The 16,940-nt window shown below is 38.0% G+C and overlaps 1 protein-coding gene across 1 annotated transcript in view; it reads right to left on the reverse strand.

Annotated features, from left to right (window-relative positions):
* Positions 1–16,940, reverse strand: part of PPP2R2C (protein phosphatase 2 regulatory subunit Bgamma) — a gene marked incomplete at both ends in the record, with an annotated part of 131,588 nt that overhangs the window by 89,982 nt on the left and 24,666 nt on the right. Inside the window, 3 exon segments of the mRNA XM_084285814.1 lie at positions 2,146–2,218; positions 2,220–2,286; positions 2,288–2,297. Of these exon segments, the coding sequence (XP_084141940.1) occupies positions 2,146–2,218; positions 2,220–2,286; positions 2,288–2,297 (150 nt within the window).

Consider the following 16,940-nt stretch of genomic DNA (forward strand, 5'->3'; position numbering starts at 1 on the left):
TTGAGTTTGTTTTGATATATCTTGGTTTTGTTCATAAAGGAAAAAGCAAGGAATTTTTTTTTTAATTGAGCTTTTATCCAGCAATTCACACAGAGAGAATACCATCTGTTTTCTGAAACATGCGAAATAGCACTCTGTGGTTAGTACCACATGTGCAAGCACTGTCTAAAATAGCACCACATCTATGTTGAAGATATTGATATGCTGCTGTAAATACAGCCCTTTCACATACAAGATCAGATTTTTTCTCATACAAGTAATTCTATTAAACACAAATAAATGACAGTTTATTATTGTGATTTCCCAAGATTAGTAAATTTCCCCTGAAGAATTTATAGTCTTAAGTCGGAATCCAAAGAGAGGAAAGACAGGAGAATGGGCAAGAATGGGCATTCTGTGTACTTATAGACACACACACTCTTGCCTATACAAATTAGAAAATGTAGATCAAGGACAATAAATTATTGTAACAGCAAAGGTCAGACTCAAGGAGGGATGGAACTGTCTTTGACCTCATCTGTGAAAGAATTTTTCCATGCACAAAGTGGCATGAAAGAAATGACAAAGATGCAGTACTGCAGCAGAGATTCAGTGACTGAAGGGCATAACGGTAAGGCTAGAGAACGAATGCTTGAGAGAGGACATGAAATGAAAAAGTACCCTAATGACTAATGGTCAGACAACGGCTCCAGCTGCAGTGTTTCAGAAACTCTGGGACAGGACAAGATGAATGTTCAGAAAGCAAAAGGGAATGCTGCTGCTCTATTCCACCTAGTAAAAGGACGTTACTTCAGCATAAATCCTTTTATTGTTCTTTAATAACATTTATTACTATAAAATAATTATTTAACAGATGGTATTATCAGAAAATTTAAAAGCAATTTGAAGTATCAAACGTGGTTTTTGTTTGTTTCTTTTTTTTTTAAAGGTACATATCTGCATGTTATCCCACCTGAGGAATATCTGGAAGCAACTCATTAATGAGAGGGGAACTCTGTGCTACGGCAGTTGTAGCTGTTCCTTTTAGTAACAGCTTTTTTATGCTGATACAGCTAGGGCCCAAGTAAAGTATTACAAAAGTATTGAACAGAAAAAGGAGCATTTCAACAGAAGCACAGTACACTCAACCAGAATCACCGGCCTGGTTACAGAGAACACAGGAAACACCCAAGCCATCAAACAGTTGTACAGCTCACCAAATCTTGCATTTTCACAATGTCCTAGTATCTTTATTTTTTTGTTGCTTTTCTTTCTTTTTTCTTCTCTTTCCCACAAGTAGAACCTCTTTCCTTCCCTTCAGACATTTAGACTTCTGAGTTCAAAAGTGAGTTGACCTAGGCAGTTCGAAGTGCTCTGCAAACTAGGTAAAGGTGTTTCCCATTTGGTCTCAATATAAACTTTGTTAAATGAGGAATTTAAAAGCAGATGCGAAAAGACAGTAGCATGAGCTATGTCATCAATCTGAGAACTCTGCCAAAGTTCCCCAGTGTTATACACAAACAAAAACATCCCTTCACAGGTATGTAATAAAACCTCCAAGAAGCTGTTCACCCTACTGTGAAAATGATAAACCACAGCAGTGAGGTTGGCTAAATTGCCCAAGGACACCTGTAGAATTAGTGGCTATGTAAGAAACAGAATAAGAACTTTTTTTTTTTAGGTGTAGAAACATCTACGCATGTGCCTAGGATATAAAAGACAGTCAGTGCCATTTCATGCAGTTTTCTACAGTCCAGTTAAAAAAAAAAAAAAAAAAAAAAAAAAAAAAAAAAAAAAACAGGTGGCATGTGAACAGAATTACTCAGCAAGTGAGAGACAGAGAAAGAAGGAACAAAGAAAGAGGAAAAGGCTACATGCCTTTACTTTTATTGTAAATCTTTAGGGTTTGCATCATTTTTAGAAAATCTCAGACTCCAAATAACAACACTTTGTACATGTGGCTTCTAAGTGTGCCACTTTCTCTAGGAGACAGGTGTTTTCAAATCACTTTTATTCATTGCTTATAAAGTGACACGATACAATCAAAGAGCTGTAGACATCTTTATTACATTTGCTTTTTGTGTCTTCCGTAGTCCACTGTCATAAGGGCTCACCTGCAACCAGCCATCTGGGATGAAAACAGAAATAAGTGACAGGCATCCTTACCTCCAAGTCCATCTCCAGAATCAACCTCGTAGATGCTTTCCCCTTCCATGTTGTCTGTAGGACCCAGAAGAAAAACAAGATCTCTCACTGGTGATTTGCTCAGGATCCAGAAGGAAGATGAATCGGCTCACTCTGCAGCCAGCAAGTGATATCTTTCAAACAAAAACATAAAAACAAAGCCATTGATCCACTTCTGCTATAAAAAGGAGTGGTCATTTCATTTCTACCTCTAGTCCCCAACATTTCAAAACTGTATGTCAGTTAGTTTTACTTCCAATACCCCACGTCTTTTATATATCAATACAGTCTCCTCAGTGGGCATCTGAGATCCTTTTAACTTGAAAATTCAACTGTCATTCACACTGTAAATAAAGAGTTTGCATCAGGCCACGTTCCAGAACTATATTGAGGGGAAAGCCACAGCACAGACCCTTGCTCTCACTCATATGGCTTGACATGACCAGAAGTGGGCAAAATGGAGCAATATACTACCCATCCAGAGGATTAGCTTTTCTCTGGCATACCATGGACACATTGAGATCAAATAATACTCAGGTTGCAAACAGCAGCATGTCCTGAAGGTACACAGATCATAGGGGTCAGCTTTCTTAAGACTGCTCTTAAAGGGTCACTTTAAAATTAGGCTGAGAAAGCATCTCAGTTTAGCAATGGATTTGAATGGCAGATGAAAGTAAAAAAGAGTGTAAAGTTGAAGTGTGGACAAAAGAACAAAACCACCCATTGGCATATTTAAGAAAGACAGAAAGGGATCAAAGTCTCTTTTTCCTAAATAAGCTTGAGTAACTAGTGGCTTTTATATTACCCTGCTCCAACACGGCAAGTTTTTACTACCTCCTCCTTTTGAATAAAAGAAAAATCACTCTCAATGAATTAAAAAAAAATAAATAAAAGCAACTAATGAGTCAGGAAACATCCACGCATCATGTCTTTGAGTGGAAGAGACAAAAAGAAATCAAAACAACATGGAGTTACTGGAGTAGTTGTGAAGCAAGCAGAGAACTGTCACGCATCAGATGCTCGTGATCCAGACAGCAAAGCCAGGATAAGCTCCAGCACTCCTCCCCATGTATAAGATTTGCAATCTGATTAGTTATAAAACAGAGGAAAACAGAAACAGAAAGCCATCCAAAAAGAGCACAGAGGCCTCTCTCTGCCACACACGAACTCAAAGAGGCCAAGAACATAAAACAGGATGAATGAATGATGATTGATTATATGAATAATGTTATTTATAAAACACAGTTCAGGTACCATTGGTAACCTAAAGCTAGTTATGAAGCAATGCATTGACTGTCACCTTGCGAGTTTCAAATGGGTAAATAATTAATTTTTATTTGCAAGTCTGTGGCCTTCTCTTTTGCTTTTCCATGTCATTGGGACTACATTCAAATTGTCCCGTGCCACTGCACTTCATTTAAAGGGTGGAAAAAAAAAAAAAAAAAAAAGTTCCATATTAATATGAACTGCCCTGTGTGTTTTGTTCATCGTTTCTTCAACTTCCTATCAACAAGAAAGCAGTAAACATTATGAGCAAATTTGTATTCAGACATCGAGTAAAAGAAAATCAATTGTTCAAGCACTATGTCATTTTGTTGATAAAAAGAAGGGCATACCTAGAAGCTTCACACCAGATGACCTCTACTTCTTCAACTTCTTCAAGCATCTCTCAGCATCTGCATGCTTTTGTCGATTTTCCGCTGCTTGAGCCAGTGTAGGTATATGCCATGTAACTGAGCATGCATGGCACTGCAAAACACTGAGCAGACTTTCCATGGAGTGGAAACGGTAGTGTAGTCATCTTATACTGCTGGTGCCTCCCCTTCAACTCACTTCAGTGATTCAAGGTGTCATTCTGAATGAAGTCATGTTTTTCAGAAGGTGTGCTACTGCAATTTGCTAGACTGAAGACTGTGAAAGGATCCATGATAATGCTGATTTTTAGTGAAGTATCCATTGCAAAAATTTTAGTTTGGAAAAAAAAATCCACACATTTTTAAAAATATGAAAATACTTACCAAATAAATAACTAGAACACAGTGGTTATAGTGGGTTATAGTGTTAAGCTCTGGCTGAATATTCACTCCTGAAATATGCATGTTCCAAATGCTGATCTAGGACACTCACAAGAATATTAAAGATTGTAGTTCTTGTTTATAAAAGCAAAAGCATCAAGCAGTGAACACTGGATTCCCATGATCACGAAAGCGCTACTGCAGACGTCATAGGATTTAGAAGTGTTTTTACAGGATAAATAGGTCAGATGAGGAAATAAACATAATTTCAGAAAGTCAACTACAGCCTTTCAAATTAAATAACTTTTCTTGCATAAATCCTTTTGGTAAAGGTTGTCTTATCCTGCTAAGATCTCATTGCCAACGCTGGCTTTTAAGATGAACACTACAGTCCTGCACAGTAATACAGAAACTACTTCTGTGTAAAGTAACTGGTGATCAAAGGACATTGGGCAATGTCTAAAACCTAAACATTATCTTTTTATCCAGGCTTTATGCCTATTTACATGGAGAAAAAAATCCTGTGCCCAGCATAAATACCTACTTCAACATCTGTTTAGGCACAGGTGTTACACAGCTTAATGTCTTTATCCATCTATAAACAAAAACGTATTTCCTTGTGAAAAACTCATGAGGTGTCTCATTTTGCATTATAGTAATGAACTAAATGAAACCTATATGCCTCTATCTAAACTTGTAGGTGTAAAGAGTAGTAAATTTCATGATAACTAAAGTATAAGTGTTGATTATTAAAATTAGATATCAGTATCAAGAAATGCTAGTATTTCAGTGCAAGATTACTGAGGCATTAATTTGAATCAATCTTTATCACCTAGTTAGAAAATTAGTATTATAATTCTTATGAAAATCTGATTAAAAATAAAAAGAGACTGACAAAAACAGAAGAAAAACTGTTTTAAAATCATTTATTATATGTATTCCTTATAAAACAAATTGACTACTGCTTCTTTATTACATGCTTGCTCTCTTCCCAATTGGCATTCACACAATTGTTGCTTTTAATAGCATTTCACTCACAGTTGAACCTTCTTTGGGGTGGGGTGGATATGAAAAACTCTATTGTTCTGTTCCCTGGCTACAAGAACTTTTTAATTAAAAATTGAAAGCAAAATTATGTGTCAGCACAGAACCATAGAGCCACTCAAATGTAATCACACCAACAGGAGTAAACACAGCGATGTGATGGTTAGCACAGAACTGCTTCTTGCGTGGCTGTGCTAGCTATGAGTTTATCCCTTCTATTAGGGGTAGAAGAACCTGAAATGTTTAAGGTTAGCCTCATCACAAAGTAAAAATGCCACAGCGGAGAAGCAGTTAGGCATGAGGTATGACCAAAGCTGTATCAAAACAGATAGAGTGTCCTAATGTGTTTGATACTTTTTAAAATTATAGAGCATCTGAAACCAGGACCCCTCATCACAAAGTTTAGTTTTTTGGCAACATTTGTTTCTTGCTCATCCAAAGCCTTTCCCTTGGTAATGCCATAGAGTAGTCCCTATCTTCCGCCATCACACCAAATGTAAAGCCATACAGGAACAAACCATCATTCTGTGCTAGTTTCTGGTCTTTGAGGAAAAGGCTATCATGAGAGAAACCAAACAAACCAAAAAAGCTGTGAAGTTATTTGCTTAAATTGTGTAATCTGAAGTCTGTGTCAGTTAGTGGGAGGCTGTTGCTGGTGTTGAGGGAACAACACACAGAAGGAGGCTCAGGAAGAGCCTCATTGAGACACGTTGTTCATAGTTTCTGCCTGCATGCAGGTTGCAGAACCACTTGTGAGGGGACAAGGCACCAGGTGGCAGGAAGACAATGTCGAGAATGCCGAACTCAATACTGTTTGCATGATGGTGTTTTTTCTGGAGAGAGGTTAAAGAAGCAACACTGCTCTTTTAACATGTGCCACATTATATTCCCGAAGAGATGTGTAGAGCAGCAAGGAGAACCACCTCTGGGCTCCCACTGGAAATCGCAGTCCTCAGAGCAGGGCCTGACGCCATGAGCTGCAGGCCAGGGCCTGCCAAAATGGCGCACGCTGCTCACCTACTTGCCCCGCAATCCCACAGACTGAAGGAACCCACAGCCACACACATGGGGGTGATCTCTGCTCTTTTTGACCTGCCTGACTCCAATAAAGCCCTATCTAATGTAAACTTCTGTGGCCCCTTGATCTTTCTGAAGTGATCTGGTTAGCCCTCTGGCTGCAGATATTGGATTTGGGGGAATTAAACCCCACTGAAGTAACAGAGACATACACTTGGAGGATACGCACATTTTGATAACATTTGAAAAAATAAAAATTGCATCACAAAAATCAAAGTATGGTAAGAATATTTATATTTGCATGCTTTAAGCCTCCTGGGAACTTTGCAAACATAGTTCTCCAATTAAAGTCAGAAAGATCTTACAGTTTAGTAGATGTTGCATCACATGCTGAGATAACAAACGCCAGAATTAAAATAAGATGGGAAGACCAAAGTCACCACAATAGCACACTTCTCTGTTCCCTCAAAGACCAACACAGTCCTAACACATATTTGGGGCAGACTTTTTCAAATCACATTGCCGATCACAGATTCCTAAATAAGCCCCAACTTCTAGGCTGCAGCTAGACAGACCTTCCCCAGGTGTGCAGTGCCAACTCTCACCTATAAATCCCAGAGAGCCTTTTCAGGTAGTCTGCACAGGAGAGCATTCATCTTCCCTCATTCACCTCCATTCTCTTGTCTCTCTGGAGCCTACTGCAGAGGGCACAAGTGGCAAGACTGCTTGCTTCTCCCAGCTCATCTTATCAGTCTTTTTCTGTTCTGTTTGTTGCAAACACCCTTTTTTCAGTATTATGCATTAGGTATCACTGGAGAATGGTTCCACATCGGGAACATGGAGGACATGAGAATGCGGTGACTGCAGAGAGTGACTTTGCAAACTTTTAGGAATACAACTGATGTTGAGGAAAATCCCGAAGTAGTAGAAGACCAGATTTCTAGCACTTTTGTGTTCTTACACCAACTTCATCATAGGACAGGAGTACAACTGATCAGCAAGTTTTTCCATCTAGTTTTTGAGAAAAAAGGAGAGGAAAACAAGAACAAAAAATCTGAAGATCTGAACTACTGCATCAGTGCAGAGGCCAGTGCCAGATCTACTTCTGAAAGGGTTCTGTTCCTTCAAGACTTACTTTCAGGTAGATCTACAGTGATTTATGAGATACATCTGCACTAGTCCTGTGCCTCTGCAGGTGGCCAGCCACACATGAGGAGTCCTGCTTAACTAGTTATTTATGCTTTCTCTTCATTTCCTTCATTTGTCATAGGAATTTATTCAAAGTTAACGAATCAGTCCAAGATTCTTCATACATATTTAAGTGCTTTTCAAAAAAAGAAATCAACATTCCGAAAATGGCTGGAAATCTTTTATTCAGTCAGGCATAACCACACTTCAGTTAGTCCTGCAGCAATACCCTAACGAGAAACCTTCCAGACTACTAGCCTTGATAATCATAATTCCATCTAACAAGGCTTTCAGTGAGACTGTTTTATTATTCAGGGAAAGTCTGAGTTGTATTGATGCTGAGTTGAATCTCATGCATTTTTGGAGATAGCTCCATGTGGAAATCTCAAGGAAGTCAAAGTGAAAGTATCCATTCTTTATGGATACATGCATTTTTAAATGCTGGTAAAAATGTTCAGTTTGCAATACCTCCAGATAAGCTCCCAAGTAAAGATTTTGCAAAATAAGATCAAGTGCTAACAAAATGGCTTGCTGGAAATAGCTGTGAAAGGAGAGCTGTCTATTCTAATCCTGCAAAACATAGTTCTGGTAGGGAATAAGAATCAGTGTGAACAGATGAATTTCAGAACCTCATTCCTCCAAAACAGCCCTCTAAATTGGAAAAAGTAGTGAATTCTAAGCCTGAGGTACTTAATTTCTGCATGTTGTTTTTTTTTTTTCTTAAAAAGTTTATATTTTTCAAACAACTCCACACCTGTTTTACCTTCAAGACTGTTTTATTAGTTTCATCAGACACTTTCCGGTGCTTTTTTCTACATATATACTGTGACCTCTGTGAGAGTTATTTCATGCATCGGCATTTAAAGTTTCCCAGGGTTAGCAATTCCGCCTCTATTCTAGTATAACAAGAGTACCATGAAACATTCAACATGCTGTTCTTTTCCTTGTGGTCCAGCGTGATAGAGTAACTGAGAAAGCTTGTTGCTTTCAAAAACATGCAAGAAAAAAAGTGCGAACAAACATCCTCTTAAAGATATGCAAAGACTCCAGAACATCAGTTCCTGAAGTCTGTACAATACCAACAGGAGCAAAGAACGGAGGAAAACTTTAGCATTAACCAGTTTTAGAGATGTATTTTCATTGTTCATTTTCTGTTTCAAGTTACATCTCTGCAACAGAATGCTGCAGTACAAACTGTGCACTACAAACCAGCAACTGCCATCAAGCAAACTTATCACTCTGCATCTTACAGAAAAAACTTCACAATTTGGTTCCTCTGCTAATGGCAGAAGCAGTAATTCTGACACTTAGAGGTGAAACTGATATTTGTAAAACCACCTGATGAAGTTGACTAGATTACAAGCTGAACACATACACTACATATTGTGACTTTTGCTAACTCAGCTGTACTAACACAAACATGGAGGGAAGGGGCAGGGGATTATATCAGAAATACTTTCTTTCATGATGGGTCTAAGAAGACAATTTTTGTACCTTAAAATTTATGTTATAGTTACTAGGAGACTGCATTGCATCAAAGATACATGGAGGAGTTATACATCTTGGTCTATTACACAAATTGATCATGGCACACAGGGTCACTCTACTGTCATTACCAACACAAAGCATACCTTACAAAAGGAGAAAAACAAAACAAAAAAATCAACTAACAACACACAAACACCACCACCTTGATTTGGGGGAATTTTCAGTTTAGAGTCTAAATGCTCCTTCAGTACACAAGACACGGTGTATTAAATTTGAGTGAAAGATAATAAAATAGTAGGATTTCTCTATTTCTAACAGGACTGTCTATTTCTACATGACAGAAACTATATTCTGTCTTCTTCTTCTTCCATCCACTTTCTTATTATAATTAGCAATAACTCCAGGAGCATGTATCAAAAAGAAAGAACTAATCAACACATTGATAAAAACATGATTTTCCAAAAACTGTACAGAAGACCTGTTAACAAAATAAGCGAAACAATGAAATAACAAATAAACTAACAAAAAAGAACAAGTTAAAAAGAAAAAAAAAAAAAGCTTCAGATCAGTAATAACATGGTTTCACTTAGAAGCCTGCAGCATAAAAACAATTTGCTTTCCTTAGGTTTTAGCTGAAGGTCTAAATTAAAGCATGCAGTACATACTTATAGTATTTTCTCATTTGCTTTAGCATTAATTTCCAAGACAATGTAGAAAAGCCGAATTTATGCTCAGCTGTAGTTTTTATAACCAACCAAGAGAAATTTAGTTTGTATGCTAGAGCAACTGTGGAAATCAATTCTTAATCTATGACCTTGCTTACCACAGCTTGAAGCCTTGCAATAAATAAATGCCTTGAGCCACAAATAAGAAACATTTGGTGAATCAAAGAGACAAATAACACAAATCTATATGTGTATATACAGCATTAGAAAGGTCATATAAAATACAATATTGGCTCTTTTCTTGCTGTAACATAATAATGTTTGAAAGGCAAGACACAGTAATTGGCTGCATTAATACCCAGGTGGTGAACAGTCATGAGTACCTATTTTCTTTTCAAATGACAATGTTCATCTCTTTAGAGGACTTCTTGTAGCCTGATGCTTTTCTCTTTCTCTCTCTTTTTTTTTTTTTTTTTTTTTTATATATATATATATGGACAATGCAGCAGTACTTAGAAACACAGAATCTCTGAAAAATACCTATTTTCTTTGTCCTAGCATATGTAAAGGCTTTCTCTAATGCACATTTAAGCTTCGTTGTGAAATTGCTCGGTGCTTCACTACTAACAAAAGAAAAAAAACCTCCAGATCTCACATCTGCCTACTCCCAGTCACAACCACCCTTCTCCTTTCTAATCTGAACCTCTCAAATTCACACGCTAGATGTTATTACTTGTTTCTCCACAAGCTCTACTAAAACAAATTTGACTTCAATAGCATTACTCACAGAAGTATTATCTAAAAAAAAAAAAAAAAAACACCTATAGTAACCTTTCATTAATAATATTTTACAATTACAGTTTACAAGAACATAACTCACTTTCTGTAAACAGACCTGTACATCTTCAAAAACACACTTTCCACTCTTTATGCATTTGTTTGGCTGTAGACTTTACTCAGGCAGTTGCTTTTAAAATTTATTAGTACAAAAAAAAAAACACTAGTTCAGCTAATTTCCCTCTTTTAATTGTCTCCTTCCTGGTACAGTGGAATTCAAATGTGCCTGTGACTGACACTCCCTTTTAGATTAGCATGGCATTATTAGCTTGCACAGCAGGTGGCTGAAGTAACTGATGGGAAGGTTTCCCTTATTTTAACTCTAAGGAAAGCATGTAATCTAATAAGAAATTAAGGGATCTGACATTCAGAATTATCCTTGGAGTTTTGCATAGAAAATTTAATTTATATAAATAAATATATATATAACTTCATTATATTTTCATTAAATATAATGAAAACTTTAGCCAAAAAAAAATAGGAAAAAAAAAAAAAAAAGGAGACCAGTACTGACAGAACTAGAATGCCATCAGAGGAAAAGCTAGCCTTACACTGAAATTTCTTGGCACATCCTACTCAGTCTACCTGTTAGCATAGGCTTCCCCAGCTAACGTCCAAAAAACAACTCAGGAGACTTTTGAACTGCTCTTGACCACAGAATCACAAACTGTTGTCTGCATTGTAGGATTTATTCCAGATTAAAGGTCAGTTTTGTGGAAATGATGCGAAGTACGTATCAGTCTGAAGCAATATCTGGAAATAGGGGAGCGACTATCAGAGCCTGGCTGCAGGAATGCTTTCATACTGAAAAGTCAGGCCTGCTCCAGCCTACCCCACAACAGACTAACTTAACTGACAGCTGAAGCAGGGCAGGAGGAAGTCAGATTTCACATCTGCTTTCCCATAGCCCAAGAGCAGGAATTTTAGCTTGGTGACAGCCTCTGTTTTATGCGAATGGGGAAAAAAGTACTTGCATCTCAAACTAAATCCCTTGGGCAGCAGCAGGTACGAAGCAGATGCAGTTCCCCAGTTTCCAAGGGCCGGGAATGGCACTAACCAGACCTCTCCACAGCTGCTCCTGGGCATGGGTAGGTATTAAAAGGGGGTCTCAAAAGAGAGGAAAGCAGCACAGCAGCTTACTGGGAGAAAATCACATACATCATCCTGACTAGCACTCACAAACTTTCAGTATTAAGCATCACTTAATACCAATGCCCTACCCAACTCCACCTATCATGGCATATATCACATGGCATTTTACATTAGCTTTCATGGTACAATCTTAAAATTACTTTTTTTCCCCACATTCAAGTTGTAAACAACCTCTTAGGTAATGACACAAACCATTTACAGGCAGCTTGTCCCAAGTGCAGAAGAAGAGCTACTCAGGGTATTAACCTAGTTTAGAAGGAACTACTGCCCCACCCACAAAACAACAAATTTGCATTACAATGTGTGGCTGATTATAACCGATGACCCTTACAAAATAATTTAAGATTCAATACTTGTGAAATAAAGCAATGCATTCACTGATGGCTTTGTATCAGCATACATGACTAATTACTTTAATCACGAAGCTCAAAAGATAAAGAATTTGATTTATTATAAATACAGGGGCTTGCTCTCATAAAAATGACTTGCTCTGCAGTTCAAGACACACTTTGATTTATGGCACTGCTTGTAATTCCCTTATTTTTTATTTTTACATTTAATAATAGGTGAAAAATGGATTAAAAGTAAACTAACGCCAGCCATATTCCCAATATAATTTTATTCAGTTCCACAGCAGTACTCGTACATTATCTATATCCTAATAGTTCACTAATAGCAAACATACAAAACTGTTTTGAAAAACATGCAGGGAGTAAAAGATTCATTTGGCCAAGATTACAGAAGGAATGAGTATTCTTGCATTTCTTATACATGACTGTTCATTATTTAATGACATCTGAAATCTGTTGCTGAGACAATCTGAACTCAACTCAAATACAGTTTAGCCAGGAATAACAGTGAGAGTCATAAACATTTCTGAAGACAGATTACGGACCAATTATGGTTGGGAAACTCATCAGAGAGAGAGAATGAGAATGAATCTGCCTGGAATCCGTGGACAAGCATGGATCTTCATCTCTTTGCTGTCAGTCACTTCACAAAGCACTTTGTTCCCTCCTGACCCCTGCACTACCACTTCTTTATCTCAACACCTTAAACTAAGATGAAATTGTTTGGGAGTCTCTCACTCACCTGAAGTCCTCCAAGTTTGTCCTAATAAGATGATTGCCTCTTTCTGCATATTTACATTGAGGATTTTTGAGGAAATCTCATGCATCTTTCTATGTATTTTGCTGCATGGCTGAAGGGGGAATAAGCATGCAAGAAATTAGAAAAAAATATACATTTTCTGTAGTTTGCTGTTAGCCAGCAAAGTTCTGTAGCTTATCTTAAGTTATTGGAGTCATCACTGGAGCCCCAGGGTCTCTAGGAAGACTGTCACACAGCTGTGTGAATAGGGAGACAATTGCTGTCAGATATTACAGCATTAGGATTATGTTTCACCAGCATTTGCCAGAAAATGGTGATTAAGGGCAACGTGAGAATATTTTCAACATGAAGAATGTTTTCATAGACTGGAAGATCTGCTTGATCTAACTTCAGCTCTGAGCTTAGCTAAAGCAAACCGTAGTCCCCAGGGCGCTGCGACAAACGGATTAGCATCACATAAAGACCCTCGGCGGCGAGGTTCTTGTGACAGCTGCTGCTTGTGCTGACCAGCACGGTCACCATGACCTCACGTTCCCCCCCTCTTTTTAATAATATTTCCACGCATCGCCTCTTGTCTCCTGCTTAACAGAAACATTCCTCCAGGCACAAACCACCTCCTTCTGGTGTGTTTACAGAACCAGCTGCGCCGAGTGACTCTTAGGGCTGCCGCACAATAAACAACAAGATGTACATCTGATTGTGATTTATGGCAGAGCTGAACAACGTATTCAGTCAAATATCTGCACAATTCAAGTCAATGGACGGTTTTGTTTGGGGAGCCAGGGGCTTTCCTGTTGTACCATCATGGTTGGTGTCTTCTAAGTATAAATCCTTTTTCACATTAAAAAAAAAGTTTAGCACCCACCAGTTCTGACTCCTCGCAGTCACCACCACAACTACCTAACATGGAAGAAAGGGGAGTATTTTCACCAGCAGTTTTGTCAAATATTCTCTTGCTATCAAGCATTTCTCAGAGCCAGAGGATGCACGGAAGATGTCCTGGAATTCAGATTAGTGCAGTTTGGAAGATATCCAGCAAAAGATTACAAAAAAATACCTGCTTTAGGCCTCAAGGGGCACAAAAGGGATGATGCTATCCACACCATCTTCTATACCCACTCACTGACAACACCAAAACCCACTTCTGCATAGCTGCAAAAAAAATGCCATGCTACTATAGTAATTAGAAAAGAGATCAGAAAAAATGGGATATTTACCAACATAACACAGGCTTCTGTGATATTTAATCAGCCTTAGATAGCTCTGAGATCTCTCTGATAGCCTGTGAAAAAAAATTGGGAAGTCTTTAAAGGTCTTTGAAATCCAGCGCTGTGCTACAACTCACAGATGTCTGAAGCTGCATACATAATTTTTAAGGACTGCTGATTAAGATGGTTTATTTTCTTTGTTGGATTTTTAACTCACATGAGTGGTTTCATACTTAAATCCCTGTCAAATAAAGGTGCCCTCATTACATGAAGTGGACCATCTGGAGTTCTGCGATTTTTTTAATCCACAGTACTAGAGGTCAGACCAGCAAGTGTTCAGGGGAGGATTTGGAGCAAACTACAGAAGAATGAAAAAAATCAGTTCAAAAAGAATCTGACATAAGAAGTGGAATTCTCATCAACAAAATAAAATTCCAATATTTTACACAATTCTTTAATTATTTAAAAGTTGTTGGTGGTTACAAACAGAACTATCAGAGCAGTAATAGTAGAGCAGCATTCACAGGCATCATGAACATTATTCCAAGCCACAAAACTCTTAATTAATTAAGTTTATATTTCAGAAGGAATATTTGTTTTGAACAGAAATTTAATGTTAAATCTTATTTTTTAAAAGGTACCTCTGCAGTTTCGGAGAGGCGTTAAGACTGAAAGCTCCCTCTTCCAGTCATTTATTTTGCAATGATCATTTACGTTCATAGTTTGCTACATTCCACAACTCCCATGGGGAGCTAAATCCCCTCCTTTGCAGCTACTGTGATTACTGAAAGAAAAATAAGAGATACCTCTGAAAATAATAGGCTGGCTAGTGGGCTGCTTCTGAGCTCAGCACCAAGGAAAGGCTGCCCGATATCTCCACTGGGGCAGCCGCACCTAGAGGCTATTCTGACTTGCACTTGCTGGCAAAAGTCCCTACAGGACCATCTGCCATCAAGAGCAGCAGGGAAAAAAAATCGCACTGAGGTACTACCAAGCCCTTTCCAACTCTGAAAAAGAGTAGAATCTACCACAAGCAAGATTTAAGACTTTACTATTCTGACTTTACCTGCTGTGGAGTCTTCAAGATAGGAAGACTTCACCAGAAGAGAGAAAGAGAGTCCTCATAAAAAGAGGAGAAGGAGAAAACTGAACAGATAAATGAATTTATCTTTTGTATGCTGACTAGTATGGTGAGTGCCACAGGTCAATGTTACCATGTACTACAGGTTACCTATAATGAAAAGCTTTATCTAAGAAAGGCCTATTGGAAAAGAAAAAAAAAAAAAAAAAAAAAAAAAAAAAGAAGTCAAACATACACAGGAGAGGTGTGCACACTAAGCTCTTATCTTCAAAATTGCTGCTAAAGATCTATTTACTTATTTCTGCAGAAACCCTATAACTATCCTAAAGCATTCAGAATAAGGGATGCATGGCCAAACAGCCTCTTTCAATAACAGAACATGCTGCTGCCCTGAAAAGCATGCTCTATTTGAAAGAGACAGATCAAGGAGAAAACACTTAAAATGAAATGCAAAACCTTATTCCAATCAGAGAAAAGCAAAAATACACGTATATTTCTTGCAATATATTTTATATATATACATTTATAAAATATGGCAAAATTAGCTTCATTGGCTTAGCCTGCCCTGTTACATTTACCCATTCCCATCCTGACAATTTTGTTCTTGTGTAACATGCCCCCTTGAAGGCATCAGCTTGTAGAGAAGAGCAACAGCTGTTTTTTCTGGGTCAGACCAGACACAGTACGTACCATCAGGCTTGTCTGCATGTTGTGCTTTCTTAAGAATACTCATAGGGCTCCTTCCTTCTTTGCTATTCCTACCAGCATGTTTGTGTATGCTCCTGGTGTGACTTTTTCTGCCTTTATGGGACCTGTTTGAGGAGTAAGGCAATGATCCTAAGTGAATACACCCTCCCATTTTACTGCTACAACCTCATCTTCCTTCCCCATCCCACTACTCCTCTCTGCCTCCATCCCACTCTCCATTACACATTTTTAAGTGACACCTAACATTTAGATCACACTCAGTCTTGGACATAGCCCAGAAGTCTTCGCTCAGCTGACATTACTAACACTGACTCCAGTGAGATGTTTGCTTTCATACCACAGCTCTCTGTGCCTTCAAGCACAGCACTGGACCCTGTGAAAATAAGCAACAACAGTGGTGTTTGTTTGTTTTTCCCTGTTTCCAAATGCTCAGTTCAGATTTAAAGTTTATTTGGTTCATGGAAAGAAAGAAAAGAGGGAAAAAAAAATAAAAAAATAAAAATTAAAAAAAAAAAAGACCTAATTTACTGCCCAGATGAAATACAGCATTGTGGAGAACTGGAGATCTTGCTTTGCTGCATCGCCTGCAACAAAAGACAGCTAATCTAAACTGACAACTAATACCACAACTAATCTAAACTGTGAAGCCTCGGTCAGGGGAGAAATTTATCAGATAGCTGGCACAGTTTACAAAATTTTCCAGCATGGGAGAGGGTTTCCTTGTTGTTTTTTCTTTTGTTTTACTGTGATTTGTTTTTTGGTGATGATAACCATTCCTTCACTCCCATTACCAAGCAGTTCCCCATCTAGCTACCAGAAACAGCAAGCTTCAACATTTGCACATAGCTTCAAAATTAACATGAATAAACTCAGTTCACTGATACTACAAAACCAATCCTGTAAACAGGGAAGACTTCCTCTGTATCTAATATTAAAACAATAATGTTTTATTCATTAATTTCCTGTTCTTGTGAAAAGATGTCAATGACTAGGGTCAATGAGCAGAACAGGTCTCTACACACAGCCTCATCTACAAGCAGACCAGAAACACACAGACCATATATAACTCAGCTAACAGCACAAGCACGACAGTATGAAGACTAAGGAAGAAAAATACCATCATGAGGGAAACACTAGAAAATAATGATCCCCACCAGCGTGCAACCAGCAGCACTGTGGATTGAAAAATGTTATTATTTGCAGGCAAGGCATAACTCGATTTTTCTTCCAGCTTCTTCTACCTTGTGTAGAGTCACCAAGTTCA

The sequence above is a fragment of the Netta rufina genome (genome assembly GCF_964035555.1).
Source record: "Netta rufina genome assembly, chromosome: 4".
Lineage (NCBI taxonomy): Eukaryota > Metazoa > Chordata > Aves > Anseriformes > Anatidae > Netta > Netta rufina.